Source organism: Brienomyrus brachyistius, unplaced genomic scaffold, assembly GCF_023856365.1.
Source record: "Brienomyrus brachyistius isolate T26 unplaced genomic scaffold, BBRACH_0.4 scaffold86, whole genome shotgun sequence".
NCBI classification, from domain to species: domain Eukaryota; kingdom Metazoa; phylum Chordata; class Actinopteri; order Osteoglossiformes; family Mormyridae; genus Brienomyrus; species Brienomyrus brachyistius.
In genome coordinates, this window is record NW_026042361.1 from 449,739 (window position 1) to 470,316 (window position 20,578).

General features: G+C 39.2%; 1 protein-coding gene across 1 annotated transcript; it reads right to left on the reverse strand.

The window, feature by feature from the left end:
- Positions 1-11,571: 11,571 nt before the first annotated feature.
- On the reverse strand, positions 11,572-20,423 carry LOC125727110 (neural cell adhesion molecule 1-like). The gene is made up of 13 exons (XM_049003813.1): positions 20,215-20,423; positions 19,448-19,519; positions 18,762-18,962; positions 18,351-18,500; positions 17,848-17,985; positions 17,378-17,495; positions 16,377-16,531; positions 16,009-16,142; positions 15,768-15,903; positions 15,146-15,313; positions 14,905-15,024; positions 12,996-13,203; positions 11,572-12,349 (listed from the first exon to the last, which is right to left on the reverse strand). The coding sequence occupies exons 1-13, from the start codon at positions 20,261-20,263 to the stop codon at positions 12,310-12,312; spliced, it is 1,689 nt and encodes a 562-aa protein (XP_048859770.1). The 5' UTR covers positions 20,264-20,423; the 3' UTR covers positions 11,572-12,309.
- Between the last annotated feature and the right edge of the window lie 155 nt (positions 20,424-20,578).

Sequence of the window (20,578 nt, forward strand, 5' to 3'; positions counted from 1 at the left end):
TCTGTTGCTTGGGAGACAGGGATTAGGAAATAGTAATCACATCCATTGATATTGTTGGACGATTACATTTTCACCTTTTATATATAAATGTGAGGTATTATACCAATACTTATCTGTACACTAGAACTGATATTTGTGGTTTATGTAATCAGGCTCTGTTGGACCTGCTGGAGCCTTTATCCTCGTGTGTACAGTCAATGGCTCCAATGATGTTAGGAAAGCCTGACAAATTAAATGCAGTTACTGATCAGGTAATGATTTATGTATGGTAAACGATTAGATTTTTTTAAATTTCTTTTTATTAAATTTTTCATTAAGAAAATCAGAACAAACACAATAAACAAACAAAACCTGGTTTGTTGGCACAGGGCGAACACATGCTTCAGAATTTGCTTCAGTACAAGGCAATCGGTCACAGGGGGAGGGCAACCAAGACAAGGGTGAGTGCAAATCCAGTCCCCAACAGCATCATGTCCCACAATCCACACTGGATCCAATTTACAATACGCGAGATCATCCAATGCTGGTCCTAAAAAAGTCCCATGGGTTCTCCCCATCCTCTTCGTCTCCTCTGCAGTCTTTGATTCTGTCTAACATAGATTCGTAAGATGCAATCTCCACCATAGCATTTGTCCATTCTTTCAAGTTCAGGGGCAGAGTTGATTTCCAGTGCTTTAGAATGATTCTGGAAGCTGTGATTAGGCCAACCATAATAACACAAGGTGTTCTTTTGGACACATTCAGTATTTGGTTTTTTTTTATGTAACTTCACAGGAGTATGATAATATCTGTGTATGATTTTGTATTGTGTAAATTTCTGTCTCACGCCTCTCACATACCTTCCACAATCTGCCAAAATCCCCAGCCACCTTTCTTGTCCTATGTTTATATCTTTTTGCCATCGTAGTTTAATACTGGTGAATTCATTACTAGTTGACAGGTTTGTTAGTTTACAAAAATCAGAGGCTGTACAATGTACTTGTGATAATCTCAGGTAGTCTAAAATAGGATATTCCGAGCAAGTTTTGAACTTTCAAAGAGATTTCACACTGTTTCTGATTTGTAAATATTTCCAGAAGTGTTGTTTACCCTCTAATTTATATTGGCGCCTCAATTCTTCATATGATTTAAATTGTCCTTTTTGATATGTCTCCTATGGTAGATATAGCACTTATTTGCCACTGCTTCCAATATATCGGTGTTTTTGTCAATGAGCAGACCCACTAGCAGAATGGTAAACATAACTCCTCCTCGATATCCATCCAGTTTGGTCTTTTATCTAATTGTTTCCAATATTTAGCTAATTTTGTCATTTCAAAAGACAATCTATACAGCCTTGGGTCTGGTAAACCGAGTCCTCCTTTTTCCCTAGGGGTACATAGCTTGCTCAATTTAATTCTTGCTTGTTTCCCCTGCTATAAGAATTGTTTTATCAACTCATCATATCTCTTAAAGACAGTGGGTGTTATTATGATGAGTAACATCACTGACAGATAATTAAATTGAGCCGCCACTATCATTTTAATAATATCGATCTTGTATTTTTCCTTGTATTTTTTCCATTTTTCTAATTTTGTTTGTATTTTTCATAAGACTGGCTTCAATTTCAAATCAATCAGGTCCTCCAGATCTTGGCTGAGTTGGACTTCTAAATACATGCCTTTTGGGACCCACCTAAATTTAAACTTCTGTATCATGTAAGCATGGCACACTGGTGTCACCAGCATGGCTTTGGATTTAATCGGTTGATTTTATATCCTGATAGTTTGGAATAGGACTGTACAGTATCCATGAAGTGTGGAAGGGATCTTGGGGTCTGTTACAGTAGCAAATATATCATCCGCGTACAATAATAATTTATGTTCCTGGCCCCCACTCTGCAATCCTTTGATCCTTCCATTCTGCCTGATTTGAATCTCCAGCGTTTCCAGGAATATTATAAATAACAAAGGGCTCAGAGAGCATCCCTGACGGGTCCCTCACGAAAGACCAAATAAAGGTCATATAATCCTATTAGTTACCACTGCTGCTTTTGGTTCTTTATATAATATCTTCACCCATTGGGAGAAGCCAGGGCCAAATCCATAATGTGACAGGGTGGAGAGAAGCAAACCCCACTCCACCCTGTCAAAGGCTTTTTTGGCATCTAGGGAAATAGCAACCATTGGTGTTTGTTTAGATTGTACAATCCACATTAAATGAATTCATTTCCTCATATTATCAGACGAGGATCTATTCTTCATAAAACCTACTTGGTACAATGCGAGCCTGTACTTCTCGATAATTAATTATTTTAGGCAGTCCTTAAGCATCCGCCATGTTGTTCGCTGTGCCTACGTGACTCCAAACGACTAGATGTTTCAAGATTCAGCGCCATAATTTCCAAAGAAAGTTTCCTTAATGCCAAGAATGCCTCAGTGGCCAGGAAAGGTAATGAATATATTTAAAAAGAACTTTAATGCAACATAAACCTTCCTGATTTCACTGCACACTGTAGCTTTGCTTAAATGTTCAGCATCCCCCACAGTTCACCGAAATGAACCACTGGCAAAGTAATGCAAAGCGATACGCATAGACTGTGCAATGGTATGGGCTTTAGAGCGACGCGTGTTCTTGGAAATGTAAGGTTCCAATAACTGACACAAATATGTAATACTGTGTCTACTAAATCTATAGCGATCATATAAATAATAATCTGGAAAATGTAACGGATCTATCCTGGGCCAAAGTACTTGTGGAACCTGTTGTCTTAAAACTCTATGAATGACCCATGCTCCCTCATCAACTCATGTAAAAGCCTTCAATGCACTCCTTGTCATTTTATACTTTCGGAATAATTGGAATCACCTGCATGCAATATGTAATAATTTTACTGGAAATGTAGTCAGTAAACTCCACACACCTAGAGATGTATCCCAACATCCTACAGGTACTGGCTTCCCCACACTGGCGAGAGTGGGACATGGAAGCATCAACATACACATCGAGATCTTTCTCATAATCAGCTACCTTTATTTCAGTTGAACCCATAAAATATCTGTACTTTATATTTATGCTCCCTGCATGGATTACTTTACATTTATCTACGTTAAATTTCATCTGCCAGGTATCAGCTCAGTCTCTAATTAAATCAAGATCCTGTTGTAGCTTCTGTGCTGCTAATGTAGTATCTGACACACCACCCACCTTGGTGTTGTCTGCAAATTTAACCAGTTTACTGATTTCATGGTTCTAAAATTGAACCCTGCGATACCCCACTATGAACGCAGGCCCACTGCGACATTGTGCCTCTAATAACTACCCGCTGCCTCCTGTCTGTTAATCAGTTGTCAATGCAAGCTGCTACAGTTCCTAAAACCCCTGCTGCTTTGAGCTTAAGTAAGAGCCATTTGTGAGGGACAACATGAAAGGCCTTCTGGAAATCTAAGTAGATCATATTGTAGACCTTTTTGTGATTGATTTCTCTTGTAGCTTCCTCAAAGAACTCAAGTAGATTAGCTAAACAGGATCTACCTCTCCTAAATCCATCCATGTTGGGTGTCCCTCAGAGTGTTATTTGAATCCATGTAATCTACCATTTTCACGTGGATTATAGCTTCCATTACCTTTCCAGTTATGCAATTTAAACTGATTGGCCTATAATTTGCTGGATTACTTCTATCCCCTTTATTGAATATGGGTGTTATATTAGCATACTTCCAATCAGAAGGTACCACACCAGTAGATAAGGAAATAGTAAAATAGTAATGTTAAAGGTTGGCTGATAATATCAGATTAGTGATTTCAGCTTTTAGAGCTCTTTTGGAGTTAAAATATTGGAAGAAGCTTTTAATGTCATCCTTAGCCTCCAATGCAATCTTCTTTTCTACATTCCTCTTGGCGAGTCTAATGTTATTTTTTAACTCAATCTGTAGACATAGATACCCCCACTTTATTTTGAAGTCGTTAGTTAATTTCCATTTGTGGAAGAGAGCCATTTTCCTCCTGACTTTATTATTAATTTCCGTAGTAAACTTGGCTGTACATTCCTAGATTTAGTTTTTTTTTTTCTTGTAATGTCTCTTTTTTTCTCTAATGTCACTTTTCTTGCATCTTTGTGGTCGTCAGTTAATTTCATTGCCCAGGCAACTGAACAATGACAATAAAAGTCTTGAATCTTGAATCTTTTGTGGGAAACAAGTATGACATCCTCTTGCACTTGCAACAACGTGCTTTTAAAAAATTCCCATGCCTCATCAGCAGTTTTGCTGTTGAATTCCATCCAGTTTACAGTGTCTAGTTTCAGTCTCATACCCTTTATACCCAAGTTAGCCTTCCTCAGATTGTGTATTTTTGTTCTGAACTTTGCTCTTCAGACACTAGAATTAACCTCAAATTTAATCATGTTGTGATCACTACCGTCCAGTGGTTCTAATTTTCCAACCCTATCCTGGTTATTAGAGAAAACAAGATCAAGAAGAGCATCTCCCCTGGTATGGGGTTTTAACAAACTGAGTAAAAAAACAATCCTGTACTAATTCCACCATCTGAAGTTTATTTACATAAGAGCCAGAGACTGTGTCCCACTGTATCCCAGGTAAATTAAAAACACCCATAACCACCACACAATTTTTATTACTCATAATCCTGATATCGTCATATAATATTCTGCTTTCCTCTGCAGCTACATTAGGTGTCTATAACAAACACCGACAATTAGGCCATTTGAGTTTTTAGCATGTAGTTTTACCCATTACCCATCTTATAGCCAAACTCGGATTTATATGGCTCAAAAACATAAAGGACGTGAGGAAGATCAGTGGGGACTGAATATGTACACTGAACAAAAATATAAACGCAACACTTTTGTTTTTGCTCCCATTTTTCATGAGATGGACTTAAAGATCTACAATTCATTCCAGATACACAATATTACCATTTCTCTCAAACATTTCTCACAAATCAGTCTAAATGTGTGATAGTGAGCACTTCTGCTTTGCTGAGATAATCTATCCCACCTCACAGGTGTGCCACATCAAGATGCTGATCTGACATCATGGGTAGTGCACAGGTGTACCTTATACTGCCCACAATAAAAGGCCACCCTGGAATGTGCAGTTTTGTCTCACAGCAAAATGCCACAGATGCCACAAGCATTGAGGGAGCGTGCAATTGGCATGCGGACAGCAGGAATGTCAACCAGATCTGTTGCTCGTGCATTGAATGTTCATTTCTCAACCATAAGCCGTCTCCAAAGGCGTTTCAGAGAATATGGCAGTACATCCAACCGGCCTCACAACCGCAGACCACGTGTAACCACACCAGCCCAGGACCTCCACATCCAGCAGGTTCACCTCCAAGATCGTCTGAGACCAGCCACTCAGACAGATAATGCACGGCCCCATGTTGCAAGGATCTGTACACAGTTCTTGGAAGCTGAAAATGTCCCAGTTCTTGCATGGCCAGCATACTCACCGGACATGTCACCCGTTGAGCATGTTTGGGATGTGCTTGACCGGCGTATACGACAGCGTGTACCAGTTCCCACTAATATCCAACAACTTCGCACAGCCATTGAAGAGGAGTGGACCAACATTCCACAGGCCACAATTGACAATCTGATAAACTCTATGCGAAGAAGATGTGTTGCATTGCATGAGGCAAATGGTGGTCACACCAGATACTGACCGGTTCTGAGTCCCCAGACCCCCAATAAAGCAAAAAACTGCACATTCCAGGGTGGCCTTTTATTGTGGGCAGTATAAGGTACACCTGTGCACTACCCATGATGTCAGATCAGCATCTTGATGTGGCACACCTGTGAGGTGGGATGGATTATCTCAGCAAAGCAGAAGTGCTCACTATCACACATTTAGACTGATTTGTGAGAAATGTTTGAGAGAAATGGTAATATTGTGTATCTGGAATGAATTGTAGGTCTTTAAGTCCATCTCATGAAAAATGGGAGCAGAAACAAGAGTGTTGCGTTTATATTTTTGTTCAGTATATATAGATATTGATATACTATATTAACAAAAGCAAACATGAAGGGCAAGTTAAACATAGTCAGAAGCATCAGGTAACGGGGCAGTATAATGCACAGAACTCAAGGCGATTACAATGATATGCAAGAAATGACCAGCAAACTTGGTGGAGAGGGAATCAAACAGGAAGAGTCTCAAGAGACTGGAAATGGTCCATGAGGGCATTCGTGTTCTATGGAGTAGTACACAAAACATGCTGACTTCCGAAGGTGAGCTTCAGATGCACAGGAAAGATCAGAAAAGGAGAAGGTCCAAACAACTTTGCTCTCCGGTGTGTTCATCGCCTTCCTTGCTGATGCTAAAAAAGATTCTCCCACCTTCAAAACTGAGGCCTTGGACTTTGTGGGCTTCATGCATCACTGTCTGCTGGTCATGAATGTCAATAAAGTGCATGATGATAGGAGGGAGGGAGGCAAGAAGAGGTTTCATACCAGCTGTACAGCCTGCGAGTATGGTTAATGGCTGGCTGAAAGTTGGGGAGATGAGGGAAAATAGCAGGCCAGAGCTGGCTAAAAAATTACCTCATATTACTCCCCTCGTGACCAAGTTTAACCCCAATTAATTTAAGGTTAAGACGACAACTTTGGTCCTTAATTTCAGTAATATTACTATCTAGAGATAGCAGTCCCTTTTTATAATTAACCAGCTCCTTGAAGTGCCGATCAGTGACAGACTTTACAGAGGCGATTTCTTTTTGAATCAACTTAAAGTTCAGGTTGGCTCGAAGCTCCGGATGGTGTTGCTGGAGTACACCATTTAGTGAGTACACCTGTTCGCACACCAAGTTTCTCATCTCCTCAAGAAAAGGAGGCAGGAGGGGAGAGAGGGCCTCCTCATTTACACCACCATCAGAGCAGAGCATCTTCTCAGGACTGCAAAGAGCTGAGCGAGGTCTGCACTGATCAGCAGCCATCAGGACCAATAACTGCATAACCGCTGAATTTGTGTTAAGTTACTGGCAGGTAAGTGGCAAGGGCACTATAAGAGAGGTGACAAAGGGTGAAGGGATGCACACTAGAGTGAGGCAGTCACAACTGGAGTTCTGTCGGGACTCATGGTTGGTTCCTTGTCTATGCATCTTCTCCATCCATCAACCTACTGAGTGCCTACAAAACAATCATTATGAGCCATCTGGCACCTCCTGTCCTTCAACCTGTGGTGACCCCCACTACTGTACTTTTGATGATAAGAAATTTGATTTCCAGGGCACATGCACTTACTGGTAAACATGGTAAACTGTTAAACTGGTAAACATACCTGACTCAACACTTGTGCCCTTTGAGGTACGTGTCCAGAACCAGAATTGTGGAAATAATAAAGATGTCTCCTCCACTAAGATAATTGACATCACAGTCTATGGACACGCAACTGTTTTAAGTAAAGAAAGTCCTTGTAAGGTACTGGAAAGTGTATTTGGTCATTTTCTGGACAGTGAAGAATATAACTTTTGGGGAAAAAGTGAATATTGTAATAGTAATTATGTTTTTAGTTTTAACAATTTAATAATAATGCATTTCCTATCTTAACAGCCCGTTTGTGAACCTACCAATTCATAAAGATAATGGACAATTCTCAGTCTTCTACAGTGGATATTTTGGGGTGATGATGACAGATTTTGGTCTGACATTACAATTCAACTGGGTCAGCAACTCTTACTCTTTCCAACTCCTATACTAGAGTGATGGGCAGAATCTGTGGTAATTGCAACAACCAGCAAGAAGATGACATACTTATACCAGATAAGAACCCTGCCACCAAGTATTTTTGGAAACACTTATCATCTTGACTTAATGACTTGGTTCCAGTTAAGGGAGTTTTGTGGGATAATTGTGGAAAACCACCACCCATTCAGAGGTTGTCACAGCAAGGTCGATCCTAAGCAGTTTTTTGAGGATTGCGTGAATGACATGTGCCTATATCGAGCCCATGATTCTGCCCTATGTGGTGCCCTCACTGCCTATAATTCAGTACGCCAGGATGGCCTTGCCTCTGTAGATGTATGGAAATGTAACAGCTTTTGTCCTGAATATCAAAAATGAAAACCACCATTTTGGGTTTTAGACTTGTCATAGCAAGACATCTTCTTCTGATTTCATGCCTTCTTTTCTACTTCAGGACCACAGTGCAAGGCTAATAGCCACTATGAAGTGTGTGCCTCATCACGCCCTCAGAACTACAGTGGGCTTGTACAGAGGGTTGTGTATGTGATGATGACTTCATTCTGAGTGACAGTGAGTTTGTGCCACTTCTGAAGTATGGCTGCATGTATGCTCGACAACATTACATGACAGGCCAGGCTTTCTGCACATGGGAGTCTGTTTGATATGCACTCTATGTGTCAGGAGGAGATGGGTACAATGCTCTTAGGGCTACAGCTGGGGACCTAACGAGAAATTCCAGATCAATGATGGAGTGCAGGCCAATAACCCTGATAGCTCAGGGACATGCTCCATGTTAGGAGCTGCTTGATATCATTCTTTTGACAGCTGATTCTTCAGCTAACATGGAGAATGTGTGTAGAACATGGTAGAGGTCATCCAGACAGATGGGGAGAAGATGGCTTTCAATGTCTTCTTTAATTCTCGCTTGACATCCTTGAGTGGCACAAACACATCCACGTTTAGGAGTCATTTTTCATACCTTTTCAATTACACAGGTAGGCCTCTATATTGTTGTTGAGACAGAGTTTGGACTGAGGATGAGCTATGTTGTGTCAGGAGTCACCATTGAAATACCATCAGTTTACAAAAGTGCCATGGGAGGTCTCTGTGGAAACTTCAGTAATAACAAAGATGAAAACTTTATGTTGCCGTGTGAAGTCCAGACTATTGCAGTATCCTGACCATCCTGAACCATACTCTGAGGAGTGTTGTGGTACAAAAATTATAAATCAACCTCTCTAATATCTCTAGTTAAGCCACTTAGAATAAAACACCAGGTGTTAAGACGGAAGTGGAATTAGGAGCTACGTCAGCCTGCAGCAGTGCTGGATCGTTTTACGGCACACTACTTGCCTTGCAGCAGCCTCCAGAAAGCTGGAGCTCTAGAAGTTCACCCGCGAGACTTTATAGTTACTGCTTCATTAACCTCCTTTATTAGTTTTCGTTTTCCTGCCCGTACGGGTGTGCGTTTATGACGCTCAGTGAGTAATATTTTCTGTGCATTCAATATAGTTGATTTATTTCTGTATGCATGGTGGCAGTGTAGTTCTACTGGATTGCTTATATGGCAGATTTTTAGATTCCCATGCCCTATCATGTTTATGTAGCAATTTGTAGTGTACCGGCATTTGTATGCTGAAATTTTAAGTTCGTTACCGTTATTAATCGTGTTAAGAGAGCGCCTCCAACTTATTATTTAGTTTTACTTGTGATCATTTGGTGCCATCTTGTGGACATATGGTGGAACTGCCATAATTCATAATAGACTTTTATTTGAATTAGTAATAGATTATTTTATACTATTTGAGTTAATCACGAGTTAATGTGCATTGTGCCAGGATGGTGCCGTGCTTTTCACAATCCGTGGCCATCGGTTAGCATCACGACAACAATTTCCGCTGGTAGCCATTTTGTTTCAAATTTGACAGCCGACGAGTCGGCTCTTTAAAGGAAATACGTGTGAATGTGAATGTTTTCTGATTTATGTTCCTCACAGAAAATGAGCCAATGCCAATGAGTCTCAGTTTGAAAAAATATTTTTTCTTAAGCTAAAAACTAAAAATGGGTCCCACAGACCGGAAGACCTTATAAAGGTTAACCCTTGTAAGTTATAACTAATTATCTAATGTATTAAACAGTTTATATAATAAAAACGGACTCATAATTACACTGTAAACAAACACAAATACCCGGCAATAAACACCACTCGATAATCACAAAAAATAAAACAGATACTTAAACAGGCAAGTAAATAACAGCGATACAAACATATTTAAATGCAGGTCATCATACTTACATTTGGACATTTACGCACACGAACTAACTCTGTGCTTAAACTTCAGCAAAACATTCGCACTTCCACAATGTGCGTTCTGGAAAGAGTCCGTACGGTTATAAAACTGTCAGCCCCCAGCTCCCAGCACACCCTCACTATACGTTTAGGTCTACCAGGTCTATCTGGCATCTTCCCCCACCATCAGATCCAACTCACCACCAGGTGACAACCAGATGACAGCTCAGCTCCTCTCTTCAACCAAGTGTCCAAAACGTGCGAACCCAAATCCGACTATACTATTACAAAATCAGTCATCAGACTGTGGCCTACGGTCGCTCTGGTGCCAGGTCCACTTATGAAAACCCTTAGCTTGAACATGGTGTTCGTTATGGAAAAACATAGAAATTAGCATAGAAATCCAATTACAGAACCCCTCCATGAATTGCCATTTTACTGTGATAGAGGATTTTCTGTGCCTCTGTGATCCTAGCTATGTTTGGGGGCAATTGTTCCTGGTAGGGTCCCCCCAAGGCAATTTGGTCCAGGCCACCATCATTTAAAATGGTTTAATGCATTCAGCAGTATCTGGCAAAATTTTTAATCGCGTATATAAGCATGAGGCTGTATTGTGGCAGGAGAATTCACTAGATCAATAACGCCATTATTCACTGGAAAGAGACCAATGATAACGCTTAAAAGATAGTATCAGTTACGTCAAAAGTACAAAGGCATGACCGTCTCCAGCACCCCAATTCCAAGAAGGAAATTTTTCATTGTGCATGTGAGAAACCTAACATTTATGTAGGAACTTGTATCCTGGGGTCTTTCTGCTTCTGAAGAGTTACTCCTGGGATGCCTTCAATGATAGGGTGTCCACTGGTTTGGAAATGTTCCAGCACTCTTGCTGGGGTGAGAGGTGGTGGTTCTCCACCTGTTAAGTAGGCCTCAGCTGTGTTCCTCTTCGCAACAGAATGAAAGTTAAGCCATGAGCCCAAGACTAGAGTAACGTGAATGTTGGTATGGATTGCAGCTACATGAAATATATTCCTATAAATACACAGCACAATGGACAATGTATAGTTCCTATGAAATACTCCATTTGTTATATGAGACATACTGTAGTTTTCTGCCACACGTTAAATTTTAAATTAAATCATTGACTGAGTGAAAAGCACAAAGCTGTTTCATGGTAAAAACTTTCAGCGATGATGATCAGTGATTCTCTGTATGTTGTGTCAGATTTCAAGTGGGACTTAAACTCAAACTCGTTTTCTGAAATACCCCCCAAAGTTCCTCAAGCTGAAACTCAGTGCTGACCAATTCTCTGTAATTTATTGAAATCAGATTTAAGTCAGGATCTGATCTGGAACTATTCAAATACACTGGAAAATGTAAAATATGACGTGTTTTGCTTATCTCTTATGCAGCCCTGACCCACCTTCTGTGTTCCAGTCCATGTCTGTCTACCCCGGATTCCGGTGATCCCACCCCAGTCCAGCATCTTCAGTGAAGGACTTACTTCCCCGGCTGTACTGACCTTAAGCACTGTGACCCTGACCAAGTTTCTGCCTGGCAATTCTGGTGTTAAAATAATACCATGCTTGCTCAGTCCCTGTTTTCTGCAATGGCACATGTTGCAAATTGTTTATTTTATTTTATATATCAAAATAATGTATACATAAATACAATATAGTACAGTTAAATAAGAAATGTAAACAAACAATTAAAAAAACCTTACATTTTTTGTATGTACAACTTTTTCCTAGCTGAATGCTAGTTTCTGCACTGTAACCAACAACAGTGTGCACGAATTTGGTAATCTTGACTAAAACTCAGAGATGTATGCAAAAATATTTTAAAAATCTGAAGTGTAAAACATTAATTTAAATCTTTCCCTACATATTCTAGGTATGAGGTAATGTTTAAATTACCAGTAAAATAAATGCCTACTAATTCTCTTCAAAACCACAGATAATTTCATCATTACCATAGTAATTATAATTATTATATTCTCTTAGGTTGTATACATCATACACAGTTTAAAAATTAAACGTGCTCTGCAAAATATATATTATACATTTGTTCATCCATCCATCCATCTTCTATGCATGTAGCATCTGGATTTTTTTATATACAAACAAATATATATAAATATATAGTTGTTTATAATATGTGTATGTGTGTGTATATATATATACACACAGACTAACATATATATATATGTGTGTGTGTGTGTGTGTGTGTGTGTGTGTGTGTGTGTGTGTGTGTGTGTATGTTTTTAGACAAATTATTCAGCTAAAGAACTTGCAGCAATGTTGAATGTGAATTAGGCCACATCCTTCCTGGTCTGTCATGCCTCTGTGGAAGGTTTACTGCTGGGCGGAAGTATTCTAAAGGGGAACAGCATTAAAGTATTAAATTTCACAGGTCACACAAACTGCCTTCATAAATGCAACAAAGGAAAAGAGCACCATTTGATATGTGCAATATATTTAATGATGACCTCATGGGAATATTAATGAAATGGGTGCAAAAATATTGAGAGTATATATTATACATCCATCCATCCATCCATTTTCCAAACCGCTTATCCTACTGGGTCGCGGGGGGTCCGGAGCCTATGCATACCTTCGGGCAATTTAGCAACTCCAATTAAGCTCAGCATGTTTTTGGACTGTGGGAGGAACCCGGAGTACCCGGAGGAAACCCCATGACGACATGGGGAGAACATGCAAACTCCGCACACATGTGACCCAGGCGGAGACTCGAACCCGGGTCCCACCATGCCACACCCTATATTATATTATATTATATTAATCATTCACAAACACACGACAGACATTTATTCACAAAACACACAACCTCACCCTTATATTGCACAAAATATACGTTTCATGACACACATGAATGCATGAATGCACATGAAATTCAGTATTAAAACACCAGTGCATGAGGCATGCCAAGTTTACACTACTTGCCAGTCGCATTGTACATACCCAAACATGACAGACACACATTCAACTAGGCTACACTTACATAGTGGAGATTTCCCCGTTGACCTGCTCAAGACCCTTGTCTTTAGGTGCCTTTCGCCCGAGAAGCTTGACCGCCAGGAACATCAGCACACCACAGTTGTTTGTATAGCAACAAGTGGCGTCCACGGCAACCAGCATCACCACAAAAATCAGCATGACGATGCCCACCATGCCTGCTTTTCCCATCCCAGACTTACTGGGTTCGACCACTGGGGAAGACAACAGCAAAAATGTATGTTGCCAGCAAATTCAAAAGTTGTTCAACAAAGCAAGCTCACAAAGACTGGTTCTATTTGAAAACAGGACCCCTGGGAGTCACTAATGCTAAATAAATGCTAAAAACACGATGGAGCGATGTAACCATCCCAAAGGGGTGCCACTTGTGTCTTATAACCAGTTATTCAGTTCCCCACAAAACACTCCCTAACCGAGATGCCAGACCTCATTTTAATCATTTGTAAACTGATGTTCATTTGGTTTGTCATGTTATCTGTCATCTTTATTTTGGTTTTTTTTGTGTTCCAACCATTTTGTTTAAAGCAACTCCACTCTGTCCCTCTGTTAACCATCAATCCTAGTCTTACGAAGCCTTAACCACATGTCACAAAAATACTGCAATGATAGAAGTTTAGAAAAATAAAGAGAGAGCAACACTGATGTTCCATGTCAGTAATCCTTACAGGTAGCAAGCTGGGGGGTGGTAAAGCTAAAAAACGTGAGTCTGGAAGTGCCAGTGGATTTGAAGGCAACAAGCTCCACGTGGTAGCTGGCATTATAACTGAGGTTAGCTAGGAGGATCCTAGTGGAATTGGCAGGAAGCTTTTCTGTTTGCCAGTCATCACTGACAGAGGGCTGAGGGAATGACAAAGGCATTCAACATAAACAGCGCAGCTAACATGACTTAAGAAAAACTTTCCCTCTTTCAAAATATTACAATGCGTCATGCATTTGAAATGAATTAATAAATTATCCTGATATCACTCTTTAATATCACAAGAATAATTTCAAATAGGTAACAGCATGAAATCATTTTTAGGTTTAAGATATAACAATAGTACATATTCTTATTTCATGATCTGCATAATAGCAGAATGGTAAATATTCAGGAATGCAGGAAATAGCACTAAATCTTTCGACAATGCAAAATATGATAAAATGGATTTGTATAATGCAGTGTACTGGTTTCAAACTTACATTCCTCTAGCGCACAGAATAGTGAATGATTGATATGTTGCTATTGTCAAGCTGCTTGAAAGAGATGGAGAAGGAATTGTTTTCCACTTTGCCATCGCTGGTTAATAAAGGCTTTCAGTCTCATCTGCAATTGCCATATTATCAGCTTGAGATTGGCATACATTCTCATGCATTATGTATCAGCAACACAATATATGAAACAGAAAGATCTATAACCATTCCTTGTGTAACCATTCCCTGTGTAGCCATTCTCAACTGCCTCAGCAACCGCCTCAACTGCCTTTTACACAAGCTCTCCATTGCATTGTGTAAGTTGCACCAAGTGCAGACCACTACACTGCGCAACCTAATACTAGGATCAATGCTATCTCTAAAGGCAAGCTCATCTTCTGCTGCAGTCAACAGAACAGGACAATGTTGACAATGTTGGCAATGTCAAGGGTGAGTGCTGGAAGTAGGGAGAATAGTAGTTGCTAATCATTATTTTAAAACCACAAACAAAACCTATTACAAACTTGGTAAAAACCTATAGTTCTGACCTCCTAAATTCAGCCAAACTAACAATATTTGTCTTAGAATTGAGAATGATATAGAAAATGAAACATATGCACCTGCAAAGGTTATCTAGTTGCTCAGCTCGCAACAAGGATACAGTGAACTGGAACAAACTGAAACCAAGTGGAGAGGAGACAGATGGTTTTTGGTAAGACACTCACCATTGGGTAGCGTTCGTATGGAGTACTCTGAGGAGAATTCCCCCTGGCCAATGCGGTTATGGGCGGCCATACGAACAGAGTAGGAAGTACTTGGCTTCAGAGAAGGGATGGACACGGTTTCTGAATATTGAACATACACCATGAAAATCAGTCAGATGACACTATGGACCACAAGGTGATACAAGAAGTCCTTGAGAATCCAGGATGCATAGGATAGCATATACTGCAATAAAACTCCCACCTTCAAATGGGGCTAATGTCCGGATCCATTCATCTGCACCCTCCTCTTTCCATTCTAAGATGTAGTTGGTGATTGATGATCCTCCATTTACTACAGGAACCGTTGGAGAAAATGTAACTGATGTGGTCCCTGCATTGATAGTGACCTGAGCCGGGGTGTCTGGCCAAGCTGAAAAGGCAACATTCAGATGAATGGTAATGAAGATTATATGGACTGTAGCAGAGCGATCTAAACACATCTAACCAAGACCCATGTGATGTGGGGAAAATAAGAAAAAAAACTTCATTCTATATATTAATTTTTATGGGAAATGGGAGAATAAAAGTTGAGGGAAAACTATACAAATAAATTTATGAGTAAAAGAACCGAATTGAAAAAGCATTACTGACTAAAAATGAATATGTGAATAACACTTAATAATTCACTTCATTATTTAAGAAGTTCTGAAACACAGAATATATATGCAATTCAATTCAGTTTTTATAAACTACCTTTTGTAAAAGGGAAGAAAAAAACTAGGCTGGACTAAGAAAAAAAATTATGAAACATTGAATGTACACTTAATTTCAGAATACTGCTAAAATAAGGTCTTACTATCGGGATATGCAAAGAGTGATCTTACTCTCTAAGGTGAAATCTTTGCTGTCATTCCCAGCGGTGTTGTGGGCCATGCAGGTGTACAAGCCTCCATCTGAGGGCTCCACCTTCTCAATCCGCAGTGTGGATCCCACAGCTTTGACCCGGCCACTGCTGGTGGTCTGAATTTATGCCATCCCACACAGGTAGACACGAAATGAACACTAAAGTCACTGATTCTTTGGCCATGATGATAATTAAAGAATAAAATAAACATTGTCTCTTACCAGTTTCTCATTGGTGTTTTTCTTTATCCAGGTTATTGTGGGAGTTGGTTGTCCAATAACTTGACAAGTCACAGAGGCAGGGTGTCCGGGCTTCACTTCCATACTCTCTGTCGTCAGGTTTATAATAGGATGTACTAAAAAAATGAAGAACAAATATATTGATATTTGAAGCTAACAAATCTAACATGGTTTTGGTGCATTCTACAGCTAACTGTTAAATTTTTCAAAGACTGAAATGCACATTAAGGTAGCAATGGGATATAAGTTAAACCAACAGAATTTTATCAATTATAGTGACTGAATGTGACTGACAATCGGGCTAAGAGATTGGGAATTGCAGTGATCATTCAGTGTTTGATGTGCGTTACCTAAGACATTTAGCTTGAAGCTGGCGCTTTGTGCTCCGATTTTATTTCTGGCTGTACATATGTACTCTCCATTGTCGCTGAAGTCCACAGAGGTGATGGTCAGCTCACTCTTGTCTGAATTGAATGTGTAGTGGCTGGTGTTTGACAACATTGGGCTAAAAAAGGCATTTTTTTTATTAATAAGGACAACAAGAGTTATAAAGTTATAAATGGATGAGGAAGGTACAGTATCTCAGATTAATTAAGGGGACATGCTATACTGTATATGTAAAAATGACACTGTGCTTTGACTAACAAAAATGTAAATACAGTCAAAACTCGGATTGCGAGTAACTTGGTTTGCTAGTGTTTTGCAAGATGAGCAAAAATTTTAAATAAATTTTTACTTGACAAATGAGCGAGGTCTTGCAATAAGAGTATTACGTATACGCTTTGTCTGCCGAACATCACGTGACCACAACTTAGCCAATGGTTGTTCTCTCTCTCGCTCTCTCTCTCTCGCTGCGGGATAGTGGGTAATCGTTTCTAAAGCTTGGTCTCAGTCGGCATGCCTCACTCGTAAAGTCAAAATTTAGTAGAAAAGCACCACCTGCTTTGATATACGAGTACTTTGGATTACGAGCATGTTTCCAGAATGAATTATGCTCGCAATCTGAGGTTTTACTGTAATCACATTAGACACGTACTGCATGTGATCAGGGCAGGTTTGTTGTTTCAGGGGCACTACTCACAGTCACCTTCATATATAAAAAATTAAATAGATAGCTAGTGAGTACAGTCAGAAAATTGGAACAAATTATCTTGTTAGCAGATCATGCTGCTTCAGCCTGTGCTAAATAAGGAATATGGTCATTTATTAGTATAGTGACTGTTTCTGGCCAAACAGGGACAACATGTAAATGTATTTTGAGTAGTGGTGGACAGTATGTAATTATAAAGATATACCTCAGAATAATAATGCTAAAAAATTTAAGTATGTAATATATAGCTTATGCACTCACCTAGACCAAGTTATGTTTGGAGTTGGTTCACCGGTCACCAAACAGACAATGGACACGTTATTTTCAGGTCCTTCCAAAACACTTTTCTCACTTTCTTGAATCCATACTTTAGGAGAAGCTAGAAGGAAAGACCATAAATAGCAGCAAATAAAACTCTGTGTTCTGATTGTAGCCTGTCCATTGAAGTAAAGATTATGGATTATATTTTGGTTTTGATTATCTTTATGACTGTTCTGTACCAATCAAGATCTTTAGACTAATTCATTACAGTGTAGAACTAATGAAAAACACTCACTTTGAAAAACTTTAAGAAACAATTGGAAAGTTTAGATTTATCATCATCAACATCATCTAGCTCTAGACATGTTTAGATTAGCACATTTGTTGCTTTTTAAATCAAACACAGCAATACATTAATCACTCATCTGGAACCATAAAATGTTCTTTAAAGCAGACTATTCTCAGCTCACCAGTGACAACAACAGAGATGACAAGGGTCTCAGAGATGGGGCGTCCTGGAATTCTGGCCACACAACTGTAAGCTCCATGGTCTTCCCGTTGAATGCCATTGATTTGTAAGCTGCTGTCCTCCAGGACTTTTATTCGAGCTGCAGGGTTCCAAAGTGTTGCAAAAGTATGAATTTTATAACCTGTCTACAATGATCATAGACTGGTAAAGGGACATCTTTGGTGCTGCTTAAGCAAGTCTGACCAATGCAACAGGCACAGAGCCACAAAAAAGAGCCAAAAAAAATAAGAATTTGCTGGACCCCCCCTCGAAATTTATTTCTGGCTACAAGCCTGCATTGCAATGTGTAAGAATATGTTTGCACACATTAATTATGTGAAAGCAAGAGAGAATAAATTTTTTTTAAATGTTTTATCTTCACCGGAAGGAGGTTCAACAACTGGGAGTATAATGACTAAATACCATTTCACCCCGCTTTGTTTCAAAGTTGAAAGACCCACTTACCATCAGAGTCAGTGGTTACATTACTTTCGGCCAAATTTTTTTTCCACTTCACTTCAACCTGTGGCTGCCCTGTCACACTACAGGGGACAACAGCCACGTCTCCCTCCAGAAACTCGTAGTAAGTTGCTGTTTTAGCAAATGTGGGCCGCTCTGTACAAAAAAAAGAATTACTGGGTGAAGCTGATGATGGCAAAGAGGGGCTAAGCACATAAACACTGATACACTGGCAAATTAGCCAGAGAACCTTTTTTAGCCCAACAATACCAACAACTAATGCCTCACACAGTGCAGGGTTTGCAGTACGTTGGGAAACTTGGTTTAGGACCCTGCTTCAGCAATTCAGAATAAAGCAAAAAAAAAAAGTCTGTTAGCAAGTAGAAAGCATGAAACGAGGTGTTACAATAGCCTTACGGTAGACATAGATCATCAAGTCTGTGCTGTTCTTCAGTCCAGAATCAAATTTACAGTTACAAGTGTAGCGGCCCATGTCGTCCATTACAGCAGATTTGATGGTCAGTTGATATAAAGTTTCGTCCAGTTTTTTACTTTCCACCCAATCTTCATCTATCTCCTCATCGTCCTTCAGCCATGTACATTCTGCTTCAGTATTGACTGAAAAATGTCACCATAGTCACAATGACACAATTGGAAAATAATGCTGTGAAAAACTGCAGAATTCACAAATGATATATGTTTGGGTGCTGAGACTTCGATCAAGTATAAAATATAATTAACTGTCTAAATTATACCTACCTCCATGAATAGTAAAGGTATGGAAACAAGTCATATAAAAATAGATATGATTCTTATTTATCAGTCCTTCATTGATAGTATACTAATATTGTGTTATCTGTCATTTTAAACTGAATGCTTTTAATTATAAATTTCAAAAATGTTAACATATAAATTTAAAATCATATTTCATAGATTACGTACAGCTTTCGTGTAAGAGAACTGATTTTGCAGTTTAAAAAATTAGTTGGTGATGTAACACTTTCATTGTGTAACACAAATAAAGATAACATTAATAATCATGATTGCAGTGCAAAAAGTTGTAAGCATCATTTTTAAAGTTACTGAGCGTGGCATATACCAACCTTTACAGAGCAGTAGTATCTTACTTCCCACTTCATAGTCTTGGGAAGTAGCATGGATATCAATTTGGGCATCTGGGAGACAGAAATATGGGGATATTCGTAACTTACATACATGCTGCTTTTAATTTGTGAAGAATGTAAAAGAATTTGGCAAGGATTGCGTTTTATGTAAGATGTAAATGTATACATTATTGTGCAAGTCTTATGCACTCAAAAAAATATATATGTTTAAATTATCATGTTGGTGTAAATCTGTCAGTGTGTGTCAGCTTACTGTCATAAAGTCACCCCATGCAATACACTCCTCTATTTCTGACCACTAGTCCACCACTAGCACATCATATTTTGCTAATCAGTGACTCATTGAGTTAACTAATAAATTAAGTAAGCAGGAATTTAATGAAATTTAATAAATACATAGAATATCTTGCTTTGCTGAGAAGTTTGGGAACTGAAGCGATGTTCAACTAGCCTTATCAAGACATCAGCAACCCTTTGGAGAACTTTTTGGAGAAATTGTTGTTAATATTTATTGTGTCACTATTTTGTATTGATTTATATATATATTGCAATGTTATACCCTGCGTTTTGCAGAGCAAATATATACTTGCTACCAAGATAAATTGCATTACACAGTTTCTTTACTTGATTGCCAAAGACTTGCACAGTAATATATACACACACATTCACATGCAGAGTAATTTTCATTATATATTTCCAAAACCAATAAATATAATATTTTAAATAACTCACGTAAGTAGATTTACCTGTCAGTATTGGGGTTAGCAGTAACACGGTGCATAATCCCAAAATCATCCTTGTTTCTCCTTTGGATTCTTTTGCTACCTGCTGTATTCAAGAATAATAAGGTTACTGGCTTGTGCCCTGTGCTTTTATAAGCAGAAATAGAGGGACACAAAATGCAGAGAGGAACTTGGCAATCTACAAAATCTCTGCACGTCCTTCCTCCAATACAGCTCCCTCTCCGGCAGGTTTTTGGTTCAAATCACCCACCATGAAGATGACTACAAAAGGACACTCCCCTGGAAGGCACCCCCACATCCCACTAAGCAGATGAAAGGATCTTTACTCTCCTTTGGGACTCGGTCTGAGCAATTTATTTATTTATTT